The sequence below is a fragment of the Eschrichtius robustus genome, chromosome 1 (assembly GCF_028021215.1).
Source record: "Eschrichtius robustus isolate mEscRob2 chromosome 1, mEscRob2.pri, whole genome shotgun sequence".
In the NCBI taxonomy this organism is placed as follows: domain Eukaryota; kingdom Metazoa; phylum Chordata; class Mammalia; order Artiodactyla; family Eschrichtiidae; genus Eschrichtius; species Eschrichtius robustus.
This window is the reverse complement of record NC_090824.1, coordinates 162,488,997-162,505,752: the sequence shown is the minus strand read 5'-3', so window position 1 is coordinate 162,505,752 and position 16,756 is coordinate 162,488,997. Positions and strand designations below refer to the sequence as shown.

Here is a 16,756-nt window from a genome sequence, read left to right as displayed (position 1 = left end):
CAAGGAAGTTTTTCTTAAAATTAAAAAGTCATTAAGTTGTATTCTGGAGTGACATAAAGCCAGATTAAAAAAGTGAACACGATCTCAATGTAAAAATGCTAAGGATAAAACCTTAAGGAAATGTACTAACACATTAATGGCAGTGCTGGGATTTGGGGTGATGGGTTGTGGGTTATTTAAATTTTCTTCTTTGTATTGTCCTGTTTCTCAAATTTTACAAGTGCATATATATATATATGTGTGTGTATATGTATATATATATATATATTTCAGAAATAATGAATAACATTTTTTACAGTGGGGAATTACTCTGTTATGGTAGTAGTTCTACATGTGAAGCAACCTTATTGGGCTAATAAGCAGAGTTCAGCAGGTGTCTGAGTGGTAACGTCCACCTGGCACCCTGGTTGAGGGCGGGAAATGTCAGTTAGGGGCTGAATGTCCTGAGTTGCTTGGGCCCTCGGCTGCCAGCCAGGAGGTAAGCTGCCCAGAGCTGGAGCTGCTGGCCTGTGGTCCATTCCCAAGAGGAGGGCAGCCAGTTGGCTTTTGGGTGAAGTGGAGAGGCTCACCCTTCCTAGGCCAGTAAAAGGAGGGGGTTCCACAGAAAGGACAGAAATGGGAACACGCTCATTAAACAAGTTCTCTGAGCCTCATCAAACAAGAGTACCAGAAAGCTCCACACCATGACCTCCAACCCAGGAGAACGGCCCACTACAGCCATGACCTAACCTCACACTCTTGACTTTTTTTAAAACCAGTATTTGAAATTTTCCAAAATCATGCACATGTTTGATAGAAAAGCCGCAAAGAGGAAAAACAAAGAAAAAAATCACACATCCTTCATTACCCAAATATAACTACTGTTACTAGTGGTGTGTACATTTCTAGTCTTCTCTCTTTTACTCAAAATCAGGATTCTACTGTAAATAATATAATCTCTCTCCATCTTTTATTTAGAAAAATTTCAGACCTATAGAAAAGCTGCAAGTAGTACAACGAGCCTTCACCTAGACTCACCAGTTAGCATTTCCTCTCCCTCTCTTTCTCTCTCTCTCTATAAATATTTTCCTGGGTTTCAGCAGTTGTTAACATTTTCTCTTTCTTTCTGTCTCTCTCTACAAATGTGTTCTTAGACCACTTGAAAGTAAGTTGTAGACATCATAATACTTGACCCTTAAATTCTTCAGCTGCATCTCCTAAGGACAAGTCAAGTCATCAAGGGTCAAAATAAGAAACTTCCAGGTGAGGGATAGCTGAGCATTCTTGGTAAATCTTTAATCAGGGGAAATGTCAACTGACCCCTTCTTCACTGTCCTCCTCCCCCAAGACCCATGGACCATATTCCCCTCATGGTGGGTGGGCATGCTTCTCCCCATGAGGTACTGGAAGCCGCCTGAGCAACACATCACAACCCAGGGAGGAACTGAATGCGGCGGTTAATGCAGTCACGGAGGAGAGCTGTGGTGCCCCCTCGTGGTGATATGTACAATCCTCCCAGGCATGAACTTGAACTCAGAGGGGACCCATCACCATTTTTGTACCTACCATTTACTGAGCGACCACCCTGTGCCTAGCACTTTACATGTATTTTCTCACTGAATACCTACGAAGCCTGGAGAACAGGCATCATCAAAATGTTCAGAACACAGTCTGGCACATAGTAGGTGCTCAATAAATATTTTTGAATGACTAAGGGAACTGAGGCCTTCAGAGGCTAAGTAACTCACCCAACGTCTCCCCCAGTTAGTAAGTGATAGAGTCATAACTCAAATCTGGGACTTCCCTGGTGGTGCAATGGATAAGACTCTGCGCTCCCAATGCAGGGGGCCCAGGTTCAATCTCCGGTCAGGGAACTAGATCCCACGTGCATGCTGCAACTAAGAGTTTGCATGACACAACTAAGGAGCCTGCATGCCGCAACTAAGGAGCCAGTGAGCCACAACTAAGGAGCCAGCGAGCTGCAACTAAGGAGCCCACTTGCCGCAACTAAGACCCAGCACAACCAAAAATACCCTCAAATCTGAGTATCTTAGCCATTTCACTTCGTTCCTCGAGGGACACTGAGACCCTGGCAGGGAGAGCCCACCAAAGCCCCCCAGCTCTGTAGTGGCAGGTGGTGTGAGAGTCCACGGCTCCACTGACAACCCTCTTCCACCTGACAGGTATGGTCAGATCATGGCAGAAATTGTCAACAAGAATTTGAAAACCCCTAGAAGTTTGTTGTGGATGGATTGGAAGAGACCCCTGCTTCCCCAGAATGGACTGAGTACCATTAATGATGCTCTTATAGGAGGAAGGAACACAAGCAGAGTCCCTGTGAGGCTGGGGTTTACAGAAAGGGGAAGAGGAAAGATGTATCACATAATCGTTTATCTGGATGACGGAGAGAGGAAAGGGGTCTTAGACTAGGGGCTGGCAAACATCTTCTATAAAGGGCCAGATAGTAAATGATTTAGGCTTTATGGGTCATAGGGTCTCTGTTGCAGCTGTTCAACTCTGCTGTTGTAGCACTTACATAAGTAGATGAGACATAAAGCAGTGGGTGTGATGTGTTCCAGTGAAACTTTATTTACAAAAACAGGCAGTGGGCCAAATTTGGCTGTAGTTTGCCAACCCCTGTCTTAGATGACTGTGTCTGATAATCCAAATATACTTAAAAAAAAAATTGAGAAAGCAAAAAGAAAAGACAGTCTTGACAGGAAGAAAATACCAACTTGCAGCCCTTCTTTTCTTACCAGCCTGAATTCATTACTCCTTTTCTACCAGTCTGAATGAGATTTGAATGCTGAAAGGATCTTACCATCAAGCAAACCACTATTCCTTAGTCCAGAGACAACCCCGGGTGCGGTGCGGGGAGGAGATAGAGACCCAGAACTCTACCTCTTTTGGAAGAAATTCTCGCATCTTTCCTCCAAGGGCAACACCTGGGGGAAAGTTGTGTCATCCAACACATTAGCTTGAGGAATGGTGCAATTTCTTGAGATTTGTTCCAGGAGTGGGTAGGCCTCGAAATTAAAATAGAAAATAGAATTTGGGATGTCCTCGGCTTGGCTGGCAGATCCAATTTCATCTGGATGGTCTCCTGGGACGAAACAGGAACACCGCGTTCTGTTACAGTGATCCCTTTCTCTGTGGCCTTGTAGTCCCAGCGGGCATGAGGGGCCGCTCTCTGCTTACAAAGCCGGGGTCACTGGGGTTGAGCTGTGAGGGGCTCACTTGATCTGGAGGAGCAGGGGTCCAGAGAGGAGACCTTGTCTGGCATTTTATCTAAGTGCCAAGTGAGGACTCAGCGGTGGTGTCCTGCTGGCCTGTGGTGGATGGGATGAGGCGTGGGGAGGAGACTGGGTGGGGTCACCCTATGCTTTCTGAGAGGACTGAGAAATTCAGGGAAACGGTCAGCAGGCCACAGGTCTGGGCAGCAGCCCTCACGATCCCCCTTCCGTACCTCGGAGCAGGAAACACGGGTGGTGTAAAGACACGCCAAACACTGGCTTCCAGGGGACCGCCAGGTGGTAGGACCTTGGGGGAGCAAAGGCGCAGACGATCTGCGGCTTGGCCACATCCATGAGGTGCACAGAGCCATTGCTGGAAAAGATCAGCACCTGGGGAGCAAAGAGATGGTGAATGGGGACTTCTCCACTCTTGTCACTCACCCCCGTGTGAAATAAGAAAAGCAGCTAGAAATTTAAAAAAGAACAGAGAATTTTTTCACTCTTGGCACCCAGCCTGTGGCCCCAGCCAGATCGTTCAGGGGATAGCAGCAATGTGCGTGTTTGCTCCTATGGAGCCTCCAGCAGGAGCTGGCCGGCCCCAGGGCTGTGTCTGTTCCGGGCCCGTCCTTCCCCACTTGGCCCTGCTTCTCTTGCTCCTTCCCCCTCCACACGGCCAGGATTCAGTTCTGCATCTGTGCCGTACCCTTTCCTCCCACCTCCTCGGGGACTGTTCAAGCCAACGGCCGCTCCTGCCCTGGGATGGAGCTGAGGCCTCTCTCCTGCCTGGGCTCTTTCCTCTCTGTAGATGAACATACTAAACTCACCGCCATCTTTAAAACCCCCCTTGACCCTACATCCTCTTCCCGCTGCCACACACTCAGACGCCTGAGAGAGCCTCTCCTCGCCCTCCCTGCACCCCGACCTCCCCTGCTGTCCCCCTTGCCATGGACACTGGTCTCCACAAAGTACTCGGTTTCTCTTCAGCACAGGACCCTGTGCTCTCGCTTTCTTCCAGCCCTTCTCCCTGAGCCGCCAGGAGCCCCCTCCTGGTTTTCCTGGGGCGCCCCTGTCCATCACTTCATGAGCTCATTTTCCCTGTCCCGGAAGACTTACAGTGTAAGTGATGGTAGCGCCCCCGGGAACCTCTTCTCTACGCACCTCCTCGCTCTGGCCAGCCGCGCTGCTCCCCACGGCTTTAACTACCGCTAACCGGCTGCTGAGCACAGAATCTACGCTTTCAGCCCTGGACTCTCTCAGAGCCTCTTCTGGGGGTCCTGTAGGCCCCTGACTCCCGGCAGGGCCACACAGGGAATCACAGGCTTTCCCTCCAGGCCTGTGTTTCCTTCAGTGGCCCTGTAGGGATTAGAGAATCAGCTCCACAAGCCGAGAGCAGCCTCAGTGCCTCCCTGTCCTCTGGCTGCAGCCCAGGCAGCCCTGGGCTGTGGGGCCCGTCTCCTCACTAACGCTGCTCCACTCGCTGCCCTGCCCTGGACACAGTTGGAGCTCCCTGGCTCTAACTCCCCTCTAAGCTTCAAGCTCCATCCCAGACAAGGGCCCCTCTGCCCCCACCCCCCAGCCTCTTCCCTCTCCACACCCCACAGGAGTCTGATCCTGCAGCTCCTTGAACTTCCTGCCGGCCTGGGACACGGTGTTCTCTCGCCTCCATGGTGCTGCCCTCTTAGTGCCCGTGGCTCAGCTCACTGCCCATCACTTCCTCCCCACCGACCTCTGCAAGCTGAGTTAGGAGGCCCCTCTCTCCGTTCCACAGTATCCTTTGCATGATATATCACAGCCTTTCTCAGGTTCTATTGCAGGTGCTTGGGGGCTCGCCTGTCTTCCCAACTGAACTGTGAGCTCCACGAGGGCAGGTGCTTTCTCCTTCGTGTCAGTGCCCAAAGCTAGTCTAGTGCCCAGCACACGACAGGCCTTCAACCAACATTGGGTTGGCCAAAAAGTTCGTTCGGGGTTTTCCCTAAGGTGGGATTAAAAACCCGAACGAACTTTTTGGCCAGCCCAGTATTTTTGGAAGGAATAAAGAATACATTCACTAAAGAGGAATGAGGGGCCTGAGGAACCTACCATGCCAGGTAAGGCTTGGACTGGGGCCACTGCACAGATGGCTTCATCCAGGTGCTTCACAGGCCTATAGGAAACAAGACACACAGACATCCAGACTTGAAGACTTTTCAAGTTTTGCTATCCTCTCCTAGGCATATATCCTGGAGAAATTCTTGTCTATAAGCATCAGGAGGCATGTCAGAGATGTTCACAGCAGTGAAAACTGGGAACAATCTAAATAAATCATTGGTAGGAGAATGCTTAAGTAACTGTGTTACATTATACGGTGGGATACAATATAGCAACAAAAATAAAAGAGCTGGAGCTACATACAACATGTATGGCTCTCATGAACAATATCACAAAGCAAGTTACAGAATAAATAGCATTGAAAAACAAGTTGGAGAATATACATAATATGATTCCACTTACAGGTCCCCTAAAATATGCACAGCTAAACAATATATTGCTTGGAGATACAGTCATATGGATATGGTTAATTCTTAAAGGAAAACAAAGAAATGATGAATTTAGGAAAACATAAATAAATTTTAAAAAAAAGAAAAAAGAAAAAAGGGACTTCCCTGGCGGCACAGTGGTTAAGAATCTGCCTGCCAGTGCAGGGGACACGGGTTCAATCCCTGGTCCAGGAAGATCCCACATGCTGCGGAGCAACTAAGCCCGTGCACCACAACTACTGAGCCTGCGCTCTAGAGCCCGTGAGCCACAACTACTGAGCCCGCGCGCCACAACTCCTGAGCCCACACGCCTAGAGCCTGTGTTCCGCAACAAGGGAAGCCACTGCAATGAGGAACGTGTGCACAGCAACAAAGAGTAGCCCCCGCTCACCGCAACTAGAGAAAGCCTGCGCACGGCAATGAAGACCCAGTGCAGCCAAAAATAAATAAAGTAATAAAAAAAAGAGAAAACAATGTGGTAGATTGAAAAAAAAAAAAAGTAGACATAATATTTGGCAGTAACTACTACTAAAAAGGTGGAGTCTATTTTTCTGCTGCTTAAATGTGGGTGTGGCCAGGTGACATGCTTTGTCCAGTGTCAGAGGCTTGGAAAGCATCAGTGAACCTCGCTGGCTTCTGGGAGCCCTCAGGCTACCAGGTGACGGAGCCTGAGATGGTCTGCAGGAGAGGCCGAAAGGAAGAGTGCCCCGGACAACAGCTGCCAACTGCCTGGTACGTGAGTGAGGCCGGCTTAGACATCCAACCCCTAACCGAGCTGCCAGCTGCCCAAAGGCACCTGTGAGAGCCAAGGCGAGACCAGCCCATAGTACTGACTGCATCAGAGACTAAACGCTGACTGTTTTCTTAAGCCATTAAGTTGTGGAGTGGTTTGTTATATGTAGCAATAGATAATTAAAAGGTGGTTAACTTGGAGGAGGAGAGAGAAGGATGTGATCAGGGAGAAGCACACAGAGAGTCTTAACTGAATTGGAGATGATCTATTTCTTAAGCTCGGTGATGGGTACAGTGTAGTTCTCACCCCCCCCCCCGATATGTATGCTAAATACACCCCCTCACACATATTGTACAGATCATTTGCCTGCATAAAATAGTTCACAATTTAAAAGAGAGAGAGAGACCCTTGGAGAAACTGATAAAAAACTATTTTGGCAGAAATGACCCTCTTCCTGGTCATGTGGGATATGAAAGATGTCATTTGTGCCATCATACAATTTATATATATATATATATATATACACCCACATGTAAAAGACATTGGTGATCTTGAGAAGCTCACTGGGAAAGTGATGACTAGAGGGAAAGTGGACTCTAGGCTGAGAGATTGTCAGTTTTTACCATTAAATAGCATCATCTGTCTGGCAGATCATGTACCCACCCTGCCCTCAAGCCACTGACCTCTCCACCAGCACACTGAGGGTGGGTCTTTGGGTCCCCGTGGCTGCCACCAGATGGAGAGAAGCATCTGTACACAGTACCACACATTTCATTTGGGATTTCACTGGACCCTCGGGATACATGTTCTGTCCTTTGTGGACTAAGAAGTATTTCAGGAAGTGAATGCTTTGGCAGAGACATCTTTCAGGAAGAGCGATGACCCCAAGAGAGAGTCCTGGAGAAAGTAAAGGCACAAGCAGGTCAGAAAAGGGGGAAGAGGGAGGCAGCCATGGGCGCAGGGTCTATGACCAGCAAGAGTGTGAGGGACGTGAGGGCAAAACCAAGCAATGAGCATCCCCCGAGGGTGAAGGCAATAAACCCCAATGTCCGAGGGGAGCCCCCTTCAGGGGGACCCCTTCTAAGTATTTGGGGGAACCAAACCCATGGAGGGGGGCAGGGTCAGCACTGGAGCGGAGGGAAGGAAGCTACAACGCAGCCAGGTACTGACTCTAGCCATCAAATGTGTATCAGAGGGACGGCGGTATTAGGCAGCTGTGGGGCTCACCTTCGGCTAGGTCCCACAGTGTGAGCACACCATCCTCGCAGGCCAGCACCAGGTAGGAGTAGCAGCCGCTGAGCTGAGACACCGCAATGGGTGCAGCACAGGGCCACACGCCCTCGGGGTCTAGTGGGGAGGACACCACTCACCAGGCTGCCCCCCGGACCCCGCCCCCACCCATCACCTCCACCTGGACAACATGAGACCCAGACTAGTCTGCCTGTCTGGACTCACCATCTCTCTCCTCTCTGTGCAATGCTGTCTCCTTCCTCAGGATAATATATATAACAACAAGTTACACCATTTTTATACTACAGCTGACATTGAATGAGTACTTAGTAGGTGCTAAACAGCATGGTAGGCACTTTAATGAATTATTTCATTTAATTCTCACAAGGACCCTATGAGGTGGGTCCTATTAGTACCCCTGTCTTACAGATGAGGAGACTGAGGCAGAGAAGTAAGTGACTTGCCCAAGGTCATATAAGCCCGGTCAGCACGGAAGTTGAGATGAGAAGCCAGGTTGCCTGGGACAGGGATGGAAGGAAAGAAATTCTTCCCTTGTGAGTTTTTAAACTTTACTTCTGAGATATAACTCTGAAGTACAACATAGTGTTGTACTTCAAGGAATTCTCACAAAAGTGAACTTGCTCATGTAACTGCCTCCATGAGTTTGTAAAAAACCACCACCACCCATATCTCCTAAGTGCCTTTCAATTTCAAAGAGCTTTCACATACAGAAACTCTGAATTTTGCTATTCACAACAAATGCATGCAGTGGATAACAATGGTGTAATTGAGTAGTTTTCTGTTTTGGATGAGAAAACGGGATTGGGGTGTGAAGTGACTGGCCTGAGACTACACAGTTCGCAGACAGTTGTGCTGGGATGGGCCCTCTGGTGCCAAGCCCACCTTCTTTTTACCTTTGTTGTCTAAGGAGCCCTGTGGACCTGATGGGGCTCTGTCCCTATGGACCTGTCATCTTTAAGAAACATGACAGTTCAGAGACAGAGCCTTGGGGTCACACCACAGCTGCCAAACCACCCACTCTGCCTGCACAACTCTGGTCCCCTAAAGCCACGCTGCTGTGTCAGTCACGTGCTCTCAGCTAAGCTGAAGAAGGACATGTTCTCAGAGCGCTGAGCTTAGACCACTCCCATCTCGGCAGTAAAGTACCAGCTTTATCCTTCAGCGTTCGGTTAAGTGAATAGAGGAAGAAGTTGTGACTCCCAGTCCAGTGTACGCCAATGACACAGGCTACCCCTGGGAAAGAAGAGAGGAAATGGGCATTACGTAAGGAGTCTGGGTGGCCTTTGGTTTGTGTGAAGGGATTTGCCCAAGAGGAAGTCAGTTTGAAATGGTTCGTTCTAATGGGCAGCACCCAACTGAAGGGTGAGCTTCCAGATGAGGGGCTGGGCCCCGCCCCAGGAGGGCTGTTCCTAGGGCCAAGTCGCCTTCCTGTGCAGGGAGTGCAGGGAGGATGGTCACAACTGCTCCTCAGCTGCTTTCACATCTTCTAGATAATTCATGTCCACTTGGCTGTCAGTGTTTTAAGTGACATTTTCTACAAAATTCTGAATTCATATCCAGAAGCAGCCTGGCAGGACGTGTGTGCACACCGTCCTCTGTGGCAGCTCACTCCCTGAAGACAGTGCCAGCCTCCATATCAGGGGATCTGGGCTCAGGGGCCACAGGTCCAACCAGAAACCATTAAGCTGCCGCTGGCAGCCGACTTTCCACCTCATTCCCTCCCAGCAGGCAGGGTGTGCTGTGCAGAACTTCCCTAGGAGGGCTTGCCAAGCATTCCCCCAAGGTGACCACCTGCTTCACGTTCATTTACCTGGGGGGCTCTTGACTTCCACTGGCATTGCAATTATGCAGCTAGGAAGGAGGAAGTGGAACGTGGCCATACTGGGAAAGAAAGAGACACTGGTCAGAGCCATGGCAGACTCCTTGGCAAGGAGAAATGCTGGCAGAGTCTTGGTAGTAAGACCAGAAATGGGTAGTTCAGATGGACCTTCCCAGGAGTTCAGGACCATGAGGCAAATCACATTCTATGTGCTGGTCCTGGTGAGGGCAGGGCAGGTGGAGCGGTGGGAGTTATTCCCAGGCCAGGAACAGCACCCAGTGTGGGCAGATCCCTTCCCAAAGGGATCTTGGGGAAGATCCCTTAATGCCAGACTTGGGTGAAGTGCATAAATGCTCCTATCCTGGGAGCAGTACAACCAGTGGTGTGCTGATAAGTTGGCACTCTTAAAAAAAACCCTATTTCCTGATTTACAGGGTTCATAGCTTTTTGTGGTATAAATACTCCCACTATGGACGGTTACCAGTGGTTTAATGACTGGCTTGCAAAATTCCTAAATACCTCGCTGGACAGCACAGCACTGAACCTTACTGGGTTCCAGTTCAGGCCTCAGGTAGTTTCTGTTAGGGCCTAGCCCTGGGACTTTGTGTGAAGTGAGAAAATTCAAGGCCCACTTGACGGCAAGATGAGAGGTTTCACTTCCCATGTGAAGCAAGAACATCCCTGAGACCCACAGTCGCCGTGAGGAGAGCTGGTTCCTGAACCTGCTCCGCCAGATACTTCAAGGACTTGGGCTCAGTTTTTACAATCACTGAGGCCTACCTGCTGACCGAGATTAGAAAGTAATGTTTTAATAATTACACATTAATGTATTACATTTAGAAAGACTGGATGGAAATGGAGAAAAATATTAATAGTGGTGACTTTCATTTGTTGAGACGTGGATGGATCTAGAGACTGTCATACAGAGTGAAGTAAGTCAGAAAAAGAAAAACAAATATCGTATATTAATGCATGTATGTGGAACCTAGAAAAATGGTACAGATGAGCTGGTTTGCAGGGCAGAAGTTGAGACACAGATGTAGAGAACAGACATATGAACACCAAGGGGGGAAAACTGTGGTGGGGTGGGGATGGTGGTGTGCTGGATTGGGCGATTGGGATTGACATGTATACACTGATGTGTATAAAATTGATGACTAATAAGAACCTGCAGTATAAAAAAACAAACAAAACAACTAATACTAAACTTTCATTGGGTTATTTGTATGGAAATATGTTAATATAAATGTTTCAGACATTACATGAAATTTCTAAAAATCTTATATGTTCTGGTATAATGTTATAAGTCATAATTCTAGTTATTACTTTAAAATGTATATCTCAGAAATAACTAAATTTCCTTGTCAATTGCAAAAAAAAAAAAAAAATAGTGGTGACTTTTATTTCCCTCTTGAGGATCATCTGTGCTGTCTAGATAATCAGGAAAACAAATTTTTTTAAGGAGACGCTATCATACAAAAAATTATAAAATAGGGAGTTCCCTGGTGGTCCAGTGGGTAGGATTCAGTGCCTTCACTGCCGTGGCCCGGGTTCAATACCTGGTCGAGGAACTGAGATCCTGCAAGCCACGTGGTACGGCCAAAAAAAAAAAATTCTAAAATAAACTCTACTTCTCATCTGCATAGATGTCCATGCCTTCTTTAAAATCTATGTTATCAGCCTTTGTTCGAGCTATATTTAGACAATCTCCATACAACTTTTTTTTTTTAAGGAATTTTTTCTTTTTAAAAGAAATTTAATTAATTAATTAATTTATGGCTGCGTTGGGTCTTTGTTGCTGTGCGCGGGCTTTCTCTAGTTGCGGTGAGCGGGGGCTATTCTTCGTTGTGGTGTGCATGCTTCTCATTGTGGTGGCTCCTCTTGTTGCGGAGCATGGGCTCTACGTGTGTGAGCTCAGTAGTTGTGGCTTACCGGCTCTAGAGAGAGCAGGCTCAGTAGTTGTGGTGCACGGGCTCAGTTGCTCCGCGGCATATGGGATCCTCCCAGCCCAGGGCTCGAACCCGTGTCCCCTGCATTGGCAGGCGGATTCTTAACCGCTGCGCCACCAGGGAAGTCCCTCCATACAACTTTTCAAAAGACTTTTCTGAAGTTCTCAGAAAAGTCCCCCAAACCATCGAGAGCTTTGAGACCTTGAATTAATTCAGGTCCTTGGGTTGATTCCTGCGTGTGCCCAGAGAGGAGAAGCTCCCAGGGAGGAGGCGTTCTGGCTGGGCCCCCTCCATGGCTCACCTGAGCGGCTCCTCCTCCCACTCCCCATCCAGGTACTTCTTGAAGGTGGCGTTGAAGATTGACGCCTGCTGCTCCCACTGACTGTCCTTGATGAAGTGATTCTGCCCAGAGCCCAGCCCACAGCAGTCCTCTATCTTTGCAAAGACTTCCAGGGGGCTTTTAAATGTGGTACCTAGGTTGAAAATATTCCAGAATTGGTCAAACCATCTGACTTCCTCCTTCCTGATTTCCCCCTTCTCCTCCATGCTTCCCAGTTTCCTGCAGAATCTCTCATCCTCAGAAATCTGTTCTTGCTTTGCCCAGGTGTTCAGTCTTCTTCCCAGCCTCTCTCCTACTCCACCAGCTCACGGAGCACAGGCAAAGGGCAGCTGCTCTCCTCCTCCCACTTCTCCATCTCCATCCTGCCGTCATTTCCTGTTTCCAGACTACAGAACCTCCAGAGGCCAAGGACATGTTCACGAGTCACTAGAGGCCTTAGATCACTGTTGCTGTCTCCCCAGCTCAGCAAGGCCCCAAATCTGCCATTACTCGTGCTATTCAGCTGCTGCTGCAGACCTACATTCGACAGTCCCAGCCTCCTCCTGTGCTTACATTTATCCAACTACCTTCCTTTAAAAAAATCTCCTTTCTCTGCCAATCACTTTTCTTATCACTCTCCTTCCCAATAACCTTGCATTTCCTTCTTTTTCATCTGCTCCTAAAGCCACAGTAAAACTAAGTGATTTATTTTCTGGGTTCACAGCCCAACTTTCAGGACTTCTGAAAGTGCCCAGGTCCCTCAAGTTGCCCAGGAGGTCTCACTGTGCCCCAGGTCTCCTTCCCCAGAGGCAGCCATTGTTATCAGTTTCTTGCATAAATTTCTAGAAAGAGGCTCCTTCTAGATGGCAATATATTGTTATGTTATATAATATATACAGTATTATATTTTTTATATGTATTACATGTACATTTGTATATATTTTATAAACAAATGATAGCATATATCAACTAGCAGTCCTCAAAATGTGGTCCCAGATCAGCAGGGATCTGGCAGGGTTAGAAATGAAGGTTCTCAAGCCCCACCCCAGACCTACTGAAACAGAACCTCGGTGGGTGGGGCCCAGCAATTTGGGTTTTAACAAGTCCTCCAAGTGAGTCTGATCCAGCTAAAGTTTGAGAATTGCTGTCATACACTAGAATCCTTGCATTTTGACTTAACAAAATGTCTTGGGAGATCTCTTCATTTCAGTACTATAGATCTTCTTTGTTGTTCATTGCTTATTTTCATTTAGTAAATCTTTTTCTTGTTGTGAAATATAACACATTCAGAAAAGAGCATAAAAATATATCTTAATAATTTATTATAAAGCAAACATCTGTCTCTACTGAGGTCAAGAAACAGATTATCACCCCTCCCTAAAACCTTCCCAAGGGCCCTTCTCCAGTCATAACCCCCTGGGAAGAGCGGCAACCATTCTCTTGGCTTTTATGTAATCACTTCATGACATTTATTTTACTTTTGCTACCTAAATATGCATCTAAACACTACAGCTTTGTTTTGCCTGATTTTGAGCTGTACACAATGGAATTACACAGTGTTAACTCTATATGTGCCCTCTTTTGCTTAATATTGTTTGTGAGATTTATCCATTTTGTTGTGTATAGCTGTAGTTTGTTCATTTTCATTGCTGTATAATATTCCATTGAGTGAACTAAAGTTTATTTATCTGTTCTTTTATTGATGGATATTTCAGTTGTTTCATGGTTTGGGGCTATTGGAAATCATGTCATTATTATCATTCTTGTACATGCCTCCTTGTACACATTTACTTGCAAGCCTATCAGGTATACACCTAGAAGTAGGGTGACCAACTCATTCTGGTTTGTGCAGGAGTTTCCCAGTTTTAGCACCAAAGGCCTCACATCCCGGGAAACCCCTTAGTCCCAGGCAAAATGATATTCTTGGTCGCCCTACCTAGGAGTGTAAATGCTGGGTCATAGGATATAACTTATCTTCAACATTACCAGATAATGCTAAACTGTTTTCCAAGGTGGTTGTACTGACTTTCATTGCTAACTGTAATGTATGGGAGGTCTGATTATTCCACATCCTCACCAACTTGGTATGATTAATCTCTTTTAATCTTAGCCATCCTGGTGGGTGTGGAGTGGTATCTCATTATGGTTTTAATTTGCATTCCTGATAACTAATTTTGTTGAGCACCTTTTTATATGTTTATTGGCCATTTGAATAATCTCCTGCCTGTTTTATACTGAATGATCTGTCTTTTTCCTAACAATTGGTAGGAATTCTTTATACAGTCTGGATGTGGACCATTCATAAGTTTTACGTGTTTTGCAAATATCTTCTCCCAATACATGATTTGTTCTTTCATGTTTTTAATGATGTCTTTGGATGATTAGAAGTCCTCAATTTTAATGTAATCAAACTTATCAACTTTTCTTTTATTATATATAAGTACTTCTTGTGTTTTGTTTAAAAAGTCTTTTCCTACCCAGAGGTCATAAAGATATTGACTTATTTTCTAAAAGTTTTATTGTTTTGTCTTTCATATTTACTTCTATGATTCATCTGGAATTTAATTTTGTATATCATATGAGGCAGGGGTCAAGTTTCACTTTTGTTTCCATATAGACAACCAGCATCATTTACTGAAATGACCATTCACTACGCTGTAGCACCACCTCCATCAGGTATCAAGTGTCCATTTATGCTTAAGTTTGTCCTGGCCTCTCTATCCTGTTTTATTAATCTATTTTTCTATTACTATTTCTATCTGTTTATATTTCTGTATTTTATATATATTTCTATTATTCACTCATCTCTTTTTCTACCTTGTCTTAATTACTGTGGCTTTATAATAAATCTTGATGGAGCAAATCATATCACCATGTTCTTTTATAAGAGTGAATTGGCTATTCTTGGTGTTTTGCATTTCTCTCTTCGTTTTTAATGGTTGTAAAGTATTCTGAGTGTACCAGATTTATCTAACCAGTCTTTTGCCTCTATAAATAGCACTGCGGTGAACATTCTTGTAGGTATATCTTTGAGGTCATATGTGAATATTGAGAGGAGAGACTCTATGTCCCATGTCTACAGTGGACTTCCCCTCTGCTCCTCTTAACCAACTCCCACTTATTCTTCAAAACCTTCCCAAATGTCCCTTCTTCTGGTAAAGCCTCTGCCTATTCCCTGGGCAGAGTTAGTTACTCCTTCCTCTATGTTTTCATGGCCCTGGATGTTCCCCATTGTTGCACTTATCATATCCTACTATGGTGGTTTCCTCCTATTCTCTCTTGGTACACTAGCAGCTTTTAGAGCACAGGAGATGTGTCTTACTCATCTTTGTGCTTGGTGTAGTATTGGCACTGATGAATGAACTAACACAGGAATGTAGGAATGAATGAACTCCACTAGCACTTGGGAAAGATGTCTCTTTCCTGATATCCCAATTCTGTTAGTATCCTTGTAACATTTATATTTTTAATCTTTAGGTCTCAGAGCTTATGAATTAAAAAATTATCTTCAGAACTATACTTGTCAATTAGATATTGCTGCCAATAAATGGAAAAGATGGGAAATGTGGAGACAGGCAGAGAAAGAAAAAACTAAGAAATCAATGGCAAAAGGAAAGAGAGTATTCATTGAGTTATACCTACCTGCAACTGGTTTGGGTGGTTTGATTTTCATTATGTAAACTGGAAGACTCAACTTAACATCTCCTCTAAAAGAAATGTTTATATCCTACAATAAGGAAAAGGCACAGCTAATAAGCCAACAAAGGAGATAACGCTGCATCATTAAAAACACTCATTTCAAAAGAAGGCAGAAAAAGAGGAATAAGGAAGAAAAACAGGTGGGACAAATAGAAAGTCAATAGCAAAGTGGTAGATTTAAACCTAAACATATCAATAATCACATTAAATATAAATGGCCTAAACACCCCAATTAAAAGGTAGAGATTGACAGACTGTATAAAAAGGCAAGACCCAACGATATGCTGTCAAAAAGAAACTCATTTTAAATATAAAGACACCAATATATTAAGAGTATAGAAAAAAGATACATCTTGTAAACTGATCAAAAGAAAGCTGGGGTGGCTGTATTAATATCTGACATAATAGATTTCAGAGCAAAGAATATTACCAGGGATCAAAGAGTCATTGAATAATGATAAAATGGTCAACTCCCAAGAGGACATAAAATTCTAAATGTTTAGGCACCTAATAACAGAGCTTCAAAATACAGGAAGCAAAAATTCTTAGGTGTGAAAGCAGAAATAAATAAATCTACAATCTCACAGATTTCAAAACTCTTTTCTCAATAATTGACAGAATAAGTAGACAGAAAATCAGTAAGAATCGGAAGGGAAAGCAGTGAGGATATAGAAGACTTGAATAACTTGGACCAACAACAACAAGAATACACATTCTTTTCAAGTGCACATAGAACACTTACCAGGATAAACCATATTCTGGGCATAAAACAAGTCTTAATACATTTGAAAGGTTTCAAATTATATGAAGTATGTTCTCTGATCACAATGGAATTAAGTTAGAAACCAATAAAAGGAAAAGAAAGATGTCTGGAACATCTCAAGTATTTGGACACTAAATAACATGCTTCTAAATAATCCATTGGTCAAAAAAGATATAAAAAAGCAAATTAGGAAGTATTTTGAAGTATTTTCAAAAATGAGAATATTACATATCAAAATTTAAAGGAAGCAGCTAAAGCAGTACTTAGATATAAGTTTATAGCACTAAATGCCTGTGTCATTCTGCAAAGTTCATAAGGTCTTGGTGTAGGCAAGGACATAGGAATGATAAAGGTCATACACAGGAATGATAAGGTCAGGAAACAAATGGGAAAAGAAGGATTACTCAAAAATATTTGTGTGGCAATTGCTATTTTAAAAGAATAGATAAAAGTTGATCTCTTCCTTGCTCCATTCACAAAAGGAACTCCCATGTG

At 45.0% G+C, this 16,756-nt stretch overlaps 1 protein-coding gene across 2 annotated transcripts in view; it reads right to left on the bottom strand.

Annotated features, from left to right (window-relative positions):
• WDR93 (WD repeat domain 93) overlaps positions 1-16,756 on the bottom strand; it is a 41,344-nt gene that overhangs the window by 5,989 nt on the left and 18,599 nt on the right. Inside the window, exons 7-15 of one of the 2 annotated variants that reach the window (XM_068537704.1) lie at positions 15,442-15,526; positions 11,782-11,953; positions 9,523-9,593; positions 8,859-8,945; positions 7,689-7,808; positions 7,145-7,358; positions 5,292-5,355; positions 3,446-3,602; positions 2,881-3,082 (exon numbers count right to left, since the gene is read on the bottom strand). In XM_068537704.1, the coding sequence (XP_068393805.1) occupies positions 2,881-3,082; positions 3,446-3,602; positions 5,292-5,355; positions 7,145-7,358; positions 7,689-7,808; positions 8,859-8,945; positions 9,523-9,593; positions 11,782-11,953; positions 15,442-15,526 (1,172 nt within the window). The remainder of the gene's footprint in view (positions 1-2,880; positions 3,083-3,445; positions 3,603-5,291; positions 5,356-7,144; positions 7,359-7,688; positions 7,809-8,858; positions 8,946-9,522; positions 9,594-11,781; positions 11,954-15,441; positions 15,527-16,756) is intronic. The other variant, XM_068537712.1, reaches the window with a different exon arrangement.